Source organism: Tiliqua scincoides, chromosome 2, assembly GCF_035046505.1.
Source record: "Tiliqua scincoides isolate rTilSci1 chromosome 2, rTilSci1.hap2, whole genome shotgun sequence".
In the NCBI taxonomy this organism is placed as follows: domain Eukaryota; kingdom Metazoa; phylum Chordata; class Lepidosauria; order Squamata; family Scincidae; genus Tiliqua; species Tiliqua scincoides.
The window spans coordinates 87,592,734-87,607,861 of NC_089822.1; the positions used below are offsets into that span (position 1 = coordinate 87,592,734).

The following is a 15,128-nucleotide window of genomic DNA, read 5'->3' on the forward strand; positions in this document are numbered from 1 at the left end:
TGATATATAATTTATTCCAAGCTAAGTTATAGAACAGGTTAGAGCACTACATTTTAGTTTTGGGTTGTTTCATACCAGTCCCTGAAAACAATATTTCAAAACATATAGCAGATTTTATTTTTTTATTGGGGGGTTTTGACCAGTAAGTTTAGGCCACGTTTCTAACATCTCCCTTTCCCAGATGAAGAAAGCTCTTTTGAAAATGGCTAACAATATGAAAAGCTTGTCAATGCCCAGTTTAAACTGATCAATTTTATTCACTTTCTTTGGGTAATGAACACTTGTATAGGAGTGCAGTATAGTACACTTCTGATAACTTGGCACCTTAGGGACCCGGTTTGTCAAACTGGTGCCAGGTTATCGTATTTACTGGATCAACAGGAAAGAAAACACAATAAAGATTGTAAGGTAATTGGCAAGTTAAAAATATATATATATATAACCTTTAAAAAATGTCGAGTGGGGGAGGGGATAGAATGGGGCAGGGTGACAGGGGTAGAGTGAGCGAATTGGGCTGGGGGGGTGGAATTGGTGGTGGTTTTGAGCATCTCCAAAAACAGAATAAAGTGATTCACTCACTTGGCACAGTGCTTGAAGATACTTGGAAGCAGCAAGAGTTGCTCAGAGCGTATATAAAGCCTGACATGAAGAGTTAGAATGAAACCTGGCTTGCCTGTGAACGTTAGAGACTCAGGGGAATGGTAAGATCTGTACTTCCCATGTGGCATAAAGTGACAAACCCCCGTTCCCTTCCATGTTCTCTTGTGCTGAGTAGAGAACTTTGAAGATGGATCTTTTCATCTTGCTGAGTCTGAGCAGTCACCAGGAAGTAATTCACAGTTTCTAAATACCAGTGGAGTTATGGAGACTACATTTGTGGAACTCTGGTAATTGTATAGGAGTTATTCTAGCTGAATCACAAAGGTGTATTTTCTGCACCACCTTCTGAAATACATAAATGCAACTTCTTTTTACAGTGTTGGGAAAGGAAAGGGAACACAAATCTGGAAATGTTTTTGCAGCTTGAAATTTACAGTCTTTAAACCATCCACACCCAACAAATACCATCTGAAGCTATAGAGATAAAATTTAAACATATTTCAGTTTACCGTCCTTACTGATTGAGAGCCCAGTCCTGAGTTCAACCCTTATTGCCGGTGCAAACGTGCCGCAGGCACCTGGCCTCCATTGCTTGGCAGTTGCACGGACTGCTGAGCTGCGGTAAGGTAAGCAGGGGTGGGGGGGGAGGTGGGGAGGAGGCATTCCGGGGAGGCAGGGAGAGGGTGGGTGAGAGGCGTGCTGGGGAGAGGGAGCAGGGAGGGAGGGAGGTGGGTCCGGTGGTCCAGAGCATTCATGTTGGGCTTGGCACCCTACACAAATGCTGTTCCCTCACTGCCTATTTTTTGGTTGGCAGTGAATCGAGCAGCCCCATTGCGGGGCTACTTCCCTTACCTGGGAGAAGGGGACGAAAGTCCCCTTCTCCCTAGGTGCCGCCCACGGCTGCCGTGGATGTGCTGGATGCAGCGGCAGCCGTTTTTGGTGCCATCACAGCCGTGTGCCACAGAAGCGCAGGATTCTGTTAATTTTGTAATTTAATTCTGTTAAATTAAGCGCAGGGCTGTTAATTTTCCTGTTTTTGTCAGTAGCTGAAAATTGTCATTGCAAGTTAATAGAATGCAGTGGACCATCAGTAATCTACATTTTGCTTCTATTCTCATAAGAATTTGTCGATTCCTGTTTCCTTGCTTATGCACAAATAGTAGAAATGGGGATTATTTTGATCCTCAGTGGCACAATGGGGGAATCTCTGCTCTGCAAGAGAGATAATGATTTAGAATTGTAGAAGATAGGATTAAACTGTAAGTTTGATTTCATATCAGTATGATACTGTTGTGGATCTTGTGGGCTAGCATTATTGCAACTGCTTTGGCAGTCTGCAGCTCACTACCAACTGATAAGCTTTGTGCTTGAAGCTGCAGGGTATATGAAATCATGTATATCAGGGTATATGAAATCATGAAATCATGTATAAGCTGCAGGGTATATGAAATAGCAGACCAGCTATTTGCTCAGGGTAGGTGGCAGCAGGAGTTGATCAGGTTAGGGATTGGGCCAAGTGGGGGCAGTTCTTGGTGGCAGTGTTGTCCTTGAGATCCAGAGCCCCCTTCTTGGGCCTGCAAGACAAGAAAAGCAGGAGATTTATCGGGATCCTGGTGGACAGTCAGAATAACTGGTAGTCAGTGAACATTATGAGCATAAGCCAAGAATTATAGCAATTATCCAGTAGGGTAGATAAAACCCTTTGGATAGCAGCCTAATATAATCCTCTAGCTGTACTAGAATAAGGGAGAGGTAGCAGGGTGGAGGAAAGAGCATATAATTAGTAAGCTGTGGTCAGGAATGAAAGGTCATTGCTTCAGAATATGCTGTTATCTCCTTTTGTACTTCACTGCCTCAAAAAAAAAAAAAAGCGACATGCTGGTGGAGCATGCATATTTTTACCCCACCTCTCTTAACTGAAAGGGAAAAAAAGCTCATCATGACTTCAGTGTGTGGTAAACAACAATAAGTAATAAATACATCATGGAAGAGATGTTTGGAAGTGTGTAGGATGATGAAGCAAACATTTTGTAACAACTGTGTTTAAGAGAAAGGAGTAGTTTCCACCATGACACGTAAAGTTTAAGGTTCTTTAAAAAAGAAAAGATATCTGACTCAAAAAAGCACTGATGTGATAGCTATAAAAGGAAAATAGTGAGGGAAAGGAATTCCCCTTACCCTGAAATGATGTCCAGCCATCTCCTAACCTGCACTGGATACAGCGCAGGCCATTTGAGGTGCCTGTTCCAGTGCAGGTTAGGATTAGGTTGTTAGTTCTGCCACACTAGCTAAATCAGATCCCACTCAATTTAGTGTCTCAGAAAATGTTCTGACTTTGAGTTTTCCAGAAAACATACGCTGCTTGTTCCACGGTAGGGTTTTTCTGAAGATGGTCTCCGACATAAAGTAGTTCATTACATTCTTTTAAATAATACTTTGCTTTTAAACTGAGTTCGGTCATGAGAAGACTAACATGAGATCTGTGCAGTTGCTGCTGCATATTCATGAACAAAGGTGGTTTCAGGTTCTAATGGTATTCCATTCTGGGCTATGGAATTCATCAGCTGTCATGGGATAGAATTCCATGCTTTGGTGTCTATACACGTTTTGCAGACAATAAATGAAGCTGTTTTGCAGTCTTTCCTTCAGTAATGTTGTAGTTAGAGTTGAATGTAATTTTTAATTATAATTTCTGGATAGAATTAGGTGAATTTTATATGGTGAAGTCTGGAAAAAAATAAACTATGTGCATGATTGGATGAAGCTACAATATAATATAAATTGTATGAGATACATAGATACAGTTTTCACAATATAGTAGTGCTAGGTAGGCAGATTCTAAACAGCATATTTCATGCAGCAGCAAAGATAGTTTTGCTGCTCTGAAACTAAAAGTGGTATCTTTAGTGTGGCAGAACCATTGAAAAAGCACTGAGATTTTCAAATTGTCTTTAAACTGAAGCAAATCCTTAAATTCAAGGGTTTGAATCTAAAGCATAGATTCAAGACTCGCAGATTTAAAGCCTGATTCAAGGGTTACAGGATTTTGTTCAAAGGGTCACAACTGTGCCTAATCAGAGCTGATGACCTGTGGGACACTTTAGCTGCAACAGTAACATGAAGCGATAACTGGTAACCTAAAACTGATACTAATACCCTTTTGTCCAATTATGGAAAATGTGATACAAGTGTAGAAGTTCATATATCTCTATTCTTAAAGCACTTAAGCATGTCTAAAATGTTGATTTTAACACGTGACAGAATATTTTCTGCTTGTGGAAGACATTTGGAAGAGCATTTGTTTTCAATGCTAAGCTTTAGGAACACACAAACCTACTTTATATGGAGCCAGTCCATTGATCCACCCAGCTCCATGTTGTCTATACTAACTGACAGTGACTCTCTGTGGTTGAGACAAGCAACTTTTCCATCTTGGGATTGAACCCAGACTTTCCATGTGCAAAGCATGAGCTCTAATACTGAGCTATAGACTCTCTTTTATTACTTGTTGTTCAGAAATTGTGCTTAGAGCTTGTTTCATTCACTTTTGTTTTTTGTAAATGACTGCCCACACAGATGGGTTGAGTTAAATAATGTTTACTAGATATTCAGTCTGGCTTTTAGTCAATTTGGGAATTGCATTTTATTTTATTTTTTCCTGAAATTCTAAAGCATTTCTCTTCCTTCTAGGCCCAGATGTCAGCATGAATGAAAACTGACCCAGAATCTCAAGTGTGAAACATAGAAAGGGGTCTGAAAGGCCACTAACCCTGTTGTGTAATCACAGTACCTTTTCCGTAATGACAGAAGAGGTACCCTTTTCTATGATGACAGAACCAGAGTTAATTGAGGTAAGTAGAAACAGTACGAAAAATGGTTTGAATGGTAAAACTTAATAAAACTTCACAGTGTATATCTGTCAGGTGTAGATGTCTGAGCTCTTGTACTTAGAGATTCATGCTAGATGGGCAAAATAGACAAGTAGGTTAGTCCAGCGGTTCTCACACATTTAGCACCAGGACCCACTTTTTAGAATAAGAATCTGTCAGGACCCACCAGAAGTGATGTCATGACTGGAAGTGACATCATCAAGCAGGAAAATTTTTAACAATCCTAGGCTGCAATCCTACCCACTCTTACCCAGGAGTAAGTCCCATTTACTATCATTGTTAAAAAAAATATATACATAATAGCTTGTTAAAAGTACAGATCTGTAACATTTCCCCAAAAGCAGTCACATACCACAGTTGCATCAAAAATAAAATATTGAAATGAATGGTGACTCACCTGAAATTGGCTCGCAACCCACCTAGTGGGTCCCGACCCACAGTTTGAGAAACACTGGGTTAGTCCAAGCGAAACCCAACAAATGCAGATAATGTTTGCTAAATAACGAAGATCTTTTAACTCTCCTCTTTCCCTCTCTCCCTACATGAAAGGTCAGATGTGTTTTGGGCAAAGGGTTAACATAATAGTAGCTTTTAGGAGTTGTATACATCTGTGAAAGTTCTATCAGGTGTATGCAGTACAGACAGGAACCATGTCCAGTTTTGCTATGCAGTTGGTGAAAATTCTTTCTAGAAATCTTATGGAAGCACATTAGCATGTGTAGTGCAGTGATTAGAGTCTTGTGAATTAGAAACTAACAAATGAGACAAAACTCTGTGAAATGCCTTTTTCACATTTACGATAGTTCACTTACCCCAAGGAAACCTATCCAACTGCCCTCCCATGGATGCAGCATATTCTCTGTTGTTATGGATGTAGGGCAGCAGTCTCAAACTCCCAGGGAGTTCAAGAACCACTGTAAGTTCTTGCTGGGGAGCGGGGAAGGCAGTGATGTGATCCCCAGGATCGCTTTGCTATCTTCCCCTTGCCCCTTAAGGGGGCAGAGTCCAAGGCCCTCAGGTTGGGGCGTTGTGATGTCCCAGTTTGAGAACTATTGGTGTAAGGATTTAGGTAGGATTGGACTGCCCAGCTGCAGTCCTGTACACACTTTCCTGGAAATAGGTACCATTGAATTCAGTGAGATTTGCTTCTGAGTAAACATGCATACACTTGTGCTGCTAATGAAATATTTAAGTGAGTGGACACAGTGACTTGGATCTAAAATAGCAGTCTCCAAAGTCGGTACTACTGCGCACCAGAAAAATGCTCCACAGCATGATTGGAGCTTATCATTCCATTGGAGAGCCTGCTGTTTTCGCCTCTGATCTCCACCAAATTTCATGCCACCCAGCTGCATATGCTTGGAACTCTAGGTGCAGAACCTGCTGGGTCAACAGAATGCAGAAGAGACTGCAAACTTTGGGGGAGATCAGAGGCGACAATAGCAGCCTCCCCCCAGAGAACGATAAGTTCTGTTCATGCGAGGGAGGGGTTTGCACAGGTGCCAGACCACAGGCCCAGGTTTGGCACCTGCTGATCTAAAGAATGAGTGGAAGGAGAAAATGATTGAGGCCCCCCCAGATATGCATTGTTCCATGGGGAAAATGCATCTGTGAATGTCAACCCACCTGGGACCTGCAACCACACATTCACCCATATTCAGGGTTTCTTCACAGCAAAAGCTGTGCCAGTCCCTCCTCCAGTATTGTCATTCATCCTCTGCCTGTGTCTGCACATAACCTGGCAACACTTGCCTGTAAAAATAGGCAGGAGTTTTCCTCTGAGGGCAGAAAACTTCCTGTTTCAGGCATATCATGTGATTCACTGGTCTAGCTTCCACAGGGAACTTTTCCCCGTTGTTATTCAGTTCTATTCTTTAACCAAAAAGTGAGTTCCCCTCAGAGGGAATACCTTTTCAAAAATTTGTAAACAGGAACATAAGAACAGCCCAACTGTATCAGCCCATAGGCCCATCTAGTCCAGCTTCCTGTATCTCACAGCGGCCTATCAAATGCCCCAGGGAGCACACCAGATAACAAGAGACCTGCATCCTGGTGCTCTCCCTTGCATTGGCGTTCTGACATAGCCCATGCCAGAAAGTTCCCCTTAAATTGATGAGCAGTACCTACCAGTTGATTGCTGGCCACCCAGGATAACCTGGTGAGACCTATCAGGAGAGCAAGCCATTGGCAACATGGCTAGATAATAATTGGCTGTGGCAAATGTACAGTTCAGCTTAACTAAATGGTTCCCAGCCAAGCATGCCCCTTGTCTTTCCCCATACTTAACCAATTTCTGCCCAGCCCACAGGTGTACACTTCTGATCCCTGTTGTGTATATGCAGAAATTGCTTAAGATTTTGGGGACCCACCAGGGCTGAAGCCATTTTTCAACCAGGAATGGGGAACACAGGAAAAAGAGGAAAGTTGGGAAAAGCTGCATGTTCTGTCTCTTTGACAAAAACAAGTGTTTTGCATGAAAAGCAGTGCCTTAAGATGCTCTAGTTTGAACATTTACATAAATAAAATATTAGCACCCAGAAATGTAATGTTCTTCCCAGTAACCAGTGTGTCCGTGGGTGGAAAATTACTACTACTGCCCAGCTTTAGTTTGGTAAATCTGTCTAACAGATGCACTAGCCACAGACATAGTATGCAGTTGGCCAGTCCAATTTTAACAGGGAAGATCTTTTCCCACGGTCTGCTCATTGACCAAGAAGATAGGGTTCTCCCCAAGCCAACTGATTAACAGCCCAATCCTATCCCCCTCCCCCCACTGGTGCAGCTGCACCAAAAAAGAGCCATCTGTATCCAGTGGGGGTGGTAGTGAATCAGGAGGCTTTGGCAGGGGAAAGGAGATGTACCACTCTGAAAGCCTCTTGCTCCACAATAGGTCTCCTTGGGCTGCACCATCTGTTTAGCTGGTGTAAGTCTGAGGAGAGAAAGGCGGAAGGGAGTCTATTGACATAAGTGATAGGATCCGGTGAGCGCCATCACTGCCAGATCCAACCCCTCACGCAGCCTCCCTGCCCAATTTTGCTTCCTCCTCACTCCTGCCACTGCCTTATCTACTCTGGCGAGCGCAATGTGGTCAGTAATAAACACCTGGGGAGCACTGCTGCCTCCTGCAGTAGCGCTCACAAAATGGTCTCCAACGGAGCACTCCGTGTACTGTTGGCAGCCATTTTGCATCAGAGAAGCTTAGTTCCACTGTCACAAAGCACTCCATCCAGCAGCCCAATCCAAAATAGGACTGGACTGTTAAGGTCAACCAGGATGACCTGCCCTATCCAAACCAGGAAAGGGAACTGGAGGGGTGACTGGCAGGCTGGGCCTGTCATCTCACCACAGATATTGTCCTCCCAGTTTCTGGCTTGTTTCTATGGCTCTGGCAAACTTTCATGTGGCCGTTTCAGATAGCCACGTTCTTCTCTGCAGATTCACAAAATACTGCATGTGTGGAGCAACAATGCTGAAGAGACCATTCTTAAGTCCAAATCCTAACCAACTTTCCACCACTGGCATAGTGGTGCCTGTGTTGCATCCTGCTGTTGGGTGGGAATCATTGAGGCCTCCTCAAAGTAAGGAGTTGTTTGTTCCCTTACCTCAGAACTGCATTGCCCTTATGTCGGTGTTGGAATGTGGGTTAGGACTGAGCCCTTAGTCATTTTTTGTTGGCCTCTGTGATGGCATTGTTTTCAGATTTCACATTTCACAAAAGTCAACAGAGTAAGTGCATATTTTATTTGTCACCACCCCCAAGATAATTAAACAGATTAGTTGCCTGAATGTGAATTTTAGTGGCTTATGATAAGATTTCAGATCCTTAATGGTCAACCTAGTGAGAAGCAAACAAATCATCACCAGCAGGAAAGCTTCCTAACAACTAGCATTTGTAGAGTTCCAGGCATCTTTATTTTCTTGTCGTGACAACACATGGAATAGTTAGTGTTCAAGATGTGCATTATGTGCTCTGAGACAGAATGGAATTGGTTTTATGGCCTTGCCTGACCTGATCTCAGTGGATCACTGATAGAAAGTCCATTGTTTCAGGGCTTCGGAATTCTGTTTATGTAGTGGTATATTCTGTTTACATTTTTTTCCTGGAAAGGCCTATCAAAGCAAGATAAACCTTAGATCAATGCTGTCTGTGTTTGTTAAACTCCAGTATTGCCAGGAATTTAATTTTTTTCCTAAAAGTAAATATTGAATAAAGTAAAAGTTTTGCAATTTCCATTAAAATGTTTTGTTCCCAGTCTAAAGTGAAATGGCCTACACTACACTAATGGGGGTCTGAATCAACATTTTGCTTACTGCTGCCACATTACTGTCTCAACTTTATAGAATTTCATCCTGAACAAAGTGAAGTGTGTGTGTGCATAAAAACTATTCAACATTGAAAAATGCACTTACAGTACCTAATAAAACAGCAGAAATGAATATTAGAATGAAATACATACCTCTCAATTTCCAGGCTCTGAAATTAGGAATAGCCCCCCTCAACACAGTTCAAGGTGGTGGAGCATGGTATTTTAAATGTTGCTCAGTATTTTTAAATATTTGTATCTACGTTTTTAGACAAATTAGATTATTTCAACCCCTTGAAATTTTAATTGATATGGGCAACTAATGCCCTTCCATTTCGTTTTATCTCATAAAAACTTTACATGCTGAACACAATTAAGACACCTGGAAATCAGAGATTCCTAATGTGCATGGAAATGAAGCGTGGGACTGTCCTACAACCAGAATCATCTTTAAAAGAGTTGGAACTAATGCTTAGGAGGTAGTATCACAGCAAAAAAGAAAAGATGTAGTATAAGGAAAAGAGAGGAAGAGGAACCCACAATAGAGATTTTGCTGGGATCGCATAAATGTTTTGGTGCGTGTCATGGGTCATATCTATGTTGCTAACCACTGATTTTTGGACGCTCTCTTTGGAGTCAATTTAACACCATGTCAACTCTGTTGAAAGACCAAGTTTTGTAATGTATATAACTAGAGTGACAAATATTCTTTGGGGAACTTGGTACTTGAATTTAGGCTATTCATTAGTTCCTTAAGAATATCCACTTGAGAGCTAAGGAAAACATGACTTTTTATGTGCATTCTATATTTTGCCTCCATGAAAGCTATTTTTTCATTTTGTTTTTTCTTTGTAGTAATTTTGCAATGAATAAATAGTAAGGAAGGTCAACACCCTCCTTGGTTTTTTACCAACAGTCTGTGGAGGTTTGTAATCATAGTTTCCAACGTGGTTCCTGGCTGTTTGTAATCATAGCTTCCAGCAAGGCCTCTGACCTTCCTGACATACAGTTGTTTCCACAGCCTCCCAGTGACCGAAGCTTTTTTGGTAACCCACATTTTTCAGAATCTCTTGCCATACATACTGTCTGGTTCAGTTGCCTTTGACAGTTGCAGCATGTTACATACTCAGGCTTCCGAATGAAATGCAAATGGGGAAAAGCAAGTAGTGGGATTCTCTTGTATTTTTATTTTGGCCCTTGGAGGTACAGGGGAGCGTCCTGTTATACGTTGTAAGTACAGGTGAGTAAGATAGGATTACAGGCTAAGTCTTACTCAACACAATTGGCCTGCTTCTGAGTAAAATAACAGTTTTCAAACATCTCTAGTTATAAGTCTTCCTGTTAGGGTATAGGTTTCTCTTTCTCCTCCAAGCTTTTAATGGGACAGCCCTGGATTTTGCCACCTGTGTCTGCAGGCTCATTTCTCCACAAGCTTTTAAAACTGCAGGACTGAGCTGGATATTTACATTTTTCCAGGCCTGTGTACTCTTTTGTTTTGTCTCCTTCCCCCACCCTTTGAACGGTGTGGGTAAAACTATGGGTCCCAAATCTGTGGATAATCATTCTGGACCTGTAGTTTGTCTCATGCTTCATAAGTGAGACTTTTCTACAAGAATTAATGTAATATGCCTGTGCATGAGTCAAGATCATTATTAAGTTAAGCTTTCAGGGTCTCAAACATCTCTTTTAATTAGTTTACAAAAAACAAACAAATGAATAAATCAAGAAATTTCTCTTTTTCTGAAGTTTCTGCCTCCATGCTGAGAGGAGTGTAGTCAAAATGGAACTACCCACAAAGAATGTGGACGTTTCGGAGTACTCACTAAATTCCAGAGCTTTGCAGAAATGTGAAACTTTGTTCAAAAAGACAACCAAAGGGTCCAAAAAAGACCAAAAATACATTGCATCCAAGGTAGCTAAGGATTTATGAGAGAACGTCTGGATTCCCAAACAGACATTGCTGTTTCTTGCAACATCTTGCAGGATGGATAGGAAAGGACTTTTGGTTTATTTCCTTCATTCTTACAACATGATTTGGAACTGTGCTTCATAATTTACCCTATGAAAGAGAGTAAAAGAGAAACATGTGGGGGTAAGATTGAAAGCAGAGCACAAGAGAGATATTCAGTGTTGGATACTAAGCTTCAATCCCTGCAGCCAAACAGGACAAACTTACTCTGAAGTAAGCCCCATTGAGAAGATTGGGAGTTCTTCAAAGGAAGATGTGCAAACTATAAGATTTTGTTGTGGGACTCTTCTTGTTTAAAAAGATTACCCCCCCCCCCAAGGCAATTTAGTCAAAACTATTTAACTTCCACCTAGTAACTTCCACTATTTTTCTGGGGTCTTGTATGCTTACGGCAAACATTTCTGCTTTACATCACACAATTTAAATAAAGAAATATTTGTATAAGGCTCTTGGGAAGTGGGAAGAAATAATCAGGTGCAAACATCAAGTGTAAGATAAGCAAAAGAGAAGCTTTTCCCAAAGCTTTAAACAAATGCGCTGTTACCTGTCCAGGCTTAAGTCTGAAATCTTATTTTTTTCCTTTTGTCGCCTCTTTCCATGTTTATAAAAATCTCTTTCACATGGGGAAAGTGAGTTTTATGACACACCAAGAGTGTAGAGATTTAGAATGCATTTTTATAAATAGCAGAGTATTAAAATACTAATGCATAGCATACTAAGGGTGCAATCCTATCCTGTGCTGGAATAGGCAAGCCAAGAGGCTTGCGCTGTATCCAGCACAGGATAGGGGCCATAAGCTGCCCAGCCAGAGGCAAGGGGAAACATTTATGCCAGAGCCCAACCCCCATTCCTGGGGAGAGCGGAGCGACTTGAAGCCGCTCTGTTCTCCTCAGACTTGTACCACCTCAAGAGGTGGCGCGTGTCCGAGGAGACCCATAGGGGTCAGCGGATCTTACCTCCAGATAAGGGGAAATGTTTCCCCTTGCCTCTGGCTGAGCCGCTTATGGCCCCTATCCTGTGCTGGATACGGCGCAAGCCTCTTGGCTTGCCTTTTCCAGCACAGGATAGGATTGCACCCTTTATCAGTACTTGAACTAAACCAATGACATGGAGTATGCAGCTGTGTATAGTTATGCCAAGGACAGCAGCTTTTGGCTCCAAGCTCATAGCATGCAAGTCTGATCATGGGCCCTCCTCTTGTTCTGTGCCCTTGCCAAGCCAGAAACAAGAGTATAAGAGCAGCAAGAGTGATTGAAAATGGCTTGCTTTTATCTAATATCTGAATATTCACTTGGAGTGAATAAAATAAATAAGAATTTGTTTATGGAAATGGACAGTTCATGCAGAGGGCAGTCAAGGCCATATTAAGATATGAAAAGAGGACAGAGTGGATTTTATAAAAAAATTTATGATTGAGGCCCACAAGCCATTCAGCATGAGGTATACTACTATCATTGATCTTGTTAAACATCAGGTTCATCAGATTTAGGAATCTTCAGCAGGAAGTAATAGGTTTCCTGATTATCTATAACAGGGGTACTCAAACTTTCAACTTTGGGGATGCTGGACCTTTAACAAGTGTATAGAAGAGAGAATTGCAGCAGGTGTCCCACAGATGACAAGCTGCACCTGCTGAAATTCTCTCTTCTATACACTTGTTAAAGGTCCAGCATCCCTAAAGTTGAAAGTTTGAGCACCCCTGATCTATAAGGTCATCCATAAATAACACATAGGATCATTGATTGAAAATTCTGTGAATAACATTCTGTAATTGACTTGGAGCATGGGGTTTATCAGCTTGGAGCATGTTCTTAAATAAGGCTTGTTACTTGTGATTAACTTTTAAGAAGTGGGCTGTATTTGTGTGCTGTAATTTACTTTATTTGAAAAACTCCAACTATATCTCTTGTCTCTTAAAGAAGAGAAGTGATGGATTGCAAATTCCTGAATCTACCTGTTGACTCTCCAGCTATTGACTGTCTGTAAGACAAGTTGTAGTTGAATGAATTAACAGGAGTTGCCGGACCGTGTGGATGTTCCTACCATCACTGCTGCTTCTGCCAAATTTTCAGTGTACACTTATTAGCTTTCATATTTTTTAGTCCCTTCAGTTAGAAATTGAAATCCACAGGCATTCACAACTTATGTCTGCTAGGAAATGCCCTTTATAATGTAGCATCTCTAAATAATTAACAGCACATGGCAACATGTCTTGGCATCGGAGAACATAGCTATGCTACAGGCATAAACCAGTTTAACAGCTGTTCTCTCTCCTCCACAACCTTAGGAGCTGTAGTGCTGGGGGTGGGAGCGGCTAGGGATTTCTAACAAATCATTCTAAGCAACTTCATCAAATTACAGTTCCTAGGATTCTTCGGAAGAAGCTACAACCATTAAACCAGAATAACACCAATAGCAGTTTAATAGATGTGTGACCTGGGAGAGTGGAGTGAGTTAGCCCGAGACAGAGAAGGCAATATTGACTTAAAGCCCCTGTTTGCGAAATTTTCTCCCTGTTCTTTGTAATACATGTAAAATTGGTTTGGCTGCTGCTTGAGTTGAACAGCAGAAAAATGTTTTACATTCAAAGGAGTTTTTATATCTTAATTTTATTCTCTGCACAGTTACTGTCTGTTGCCTTTTAATATTTTATATCTTAATTTTACTCTTTGCACAGTTACCACCTGTTGCCTTTTGTCTTGATACTGTGCATTCACTATGCATATATATTATGGAAAGTCAGTTCTGTAGAATGAGGTTGAAAATTTTGTAGTGGATAGCAATGTCTTTGACATTTTTTTTCTACCTGTTATATTGGGCAACCTAAGCTTCCACCAACATGTTTGGCACAGAAGGGACTGTATTGTCATTTTCCAAGGCTTTTTTTAACCATACTTTTAATGCTGGTCTAGGATGTAATTACAATGAAGGAGTTCTGAGGGTTCCCCCCTCCTTTATTGTTGTTTTGAATTTGGCTTTGCTTGCCTCTTTTTAGAATCATTATCTCAGATGCTGCAATACTTTTAAGTTCTGACTTGTAGTTACACTTTGTTTCCTTCTCTTCCAGTCCACAGCCATGGGCGAACTGCAGTGCTACTACAATGAAACCATTGCCTTCTTTTATAATCGAAGTGGGAAATACCTAGCCACTGAATGGAACACTGTGAGCAAGCTTGTCATGGGCCTTGGGATTACAGTATGTGTCTTCATCATGCTAGCCAACCTCTTGGTTATGGTGGCTATCTACGTCAACCGGCGTTTCCACTTTCCTATTTATTACCTAATGGCTAATTTAGCTGCTGCAGACTTCTTTGCAGGACTGGCATACTTTTACCTTATGTTTAACACAGGACCCAACACTAGAAGATTGACTGTTAGTACTTGGCTCCTCCGCCAGGGTCTCATTGACACTAGTCTGACAGCTTCTGTCGCCAACTTGTTGGCCATTGCCATTGAGAGGCATATTACAGTGTTCCGCATGCAGCTACATACTCGGATGAGTAACCGGCGAGTTGTGGTGGTAATTGTTGTCATATGGACTATGGCCATTGTTATGGGTGCTATACCAAGTGTGGGCTGGAATTGTATCTGTGACATCACTCACTGTTCCAACATGGCACCACTCTATAGTGACTCTTACTTGGTCTTCTGGGCTATTTTCAACCTGGTCACCTTTGTGGTCATGGTGGTCTTATATGCTCATATCTTTGGTTATGTCCGCCAGAGGACTATGAGGATGTCTAGGCATAGTTCTGGACCACGTAGGAATCGGGACACCATGATGAGCCTTCTGAAGACTGTGGTCATTGTACTTGGTGAGTATCTATGGGAGAATAATTTTTCTTATAACCATTCTAATGCAACACTATTCAGCATTTCATAGAACTTCCCACTCCACCTAAATCTGACATACTGTGGAACAAGTCTGAAATGCATGTTCTCATGTCAGTGCTACTGGGTTAGCAAATGCATGCCAGGGACTTGTCCTTTTATTACTTCAGGATTCTGATCCTATTGAAGTAGCATGGAAAGGAGACACCGTTCAGAGACTTTTTCACTGCTAAGGTCATGTTTGGGCTGTCCTAGACATAGGACAGCCACAGTTACATATGTATGGAGTTGGATCCAGATGAGCTTTTTCCATTGGAGGCATCTCCTCTGGATTCAGTTCACAACAGAGAACACGATAGCTGGTATCAGGGCTTTGTTTTCATGCAGCCAGGAACAACTTTGCTTAATAATTGTCTGCTGTTTGTTATTGAGAAGGTCTGTGCAACGAATAATTTGCTAGCTATTACTCAACACTCTTCTATCTTATCCTGGTGGTTCGATAAGAAGACTGCAGTCTGAACTTCGGATACATAT

General features: G+C 41.6%; 1 protein-coding gene across 1 annotated transcript in view; it reads left to right on the plus strand.

Annotated features, from left to right (window-relative positions):
- LPAR1 (lysophosphatidic acid receptor 1) overlaps positions 1-15,128 on the plus strand; it is a 65,693-nt gene that overhangs the window by 24,515 nt on the left and 26,050 nt on the right. The window contains exons 2-3 of the mRNA XM_066616022.1: positions 4,291-4,451; positions 13,831-14,578. Coding sequence (XP_066472119.1) covers positions 4,401-4,451; positions 13,831-14,578 — 799 coding nt within the window. The 5' untranslated portion in view covers positions 4,291-4,400. The remainder of the gene's footprint in view (positions 1-4,290; positions 4,452-13,830; positions 14,579-15,128) is intronic.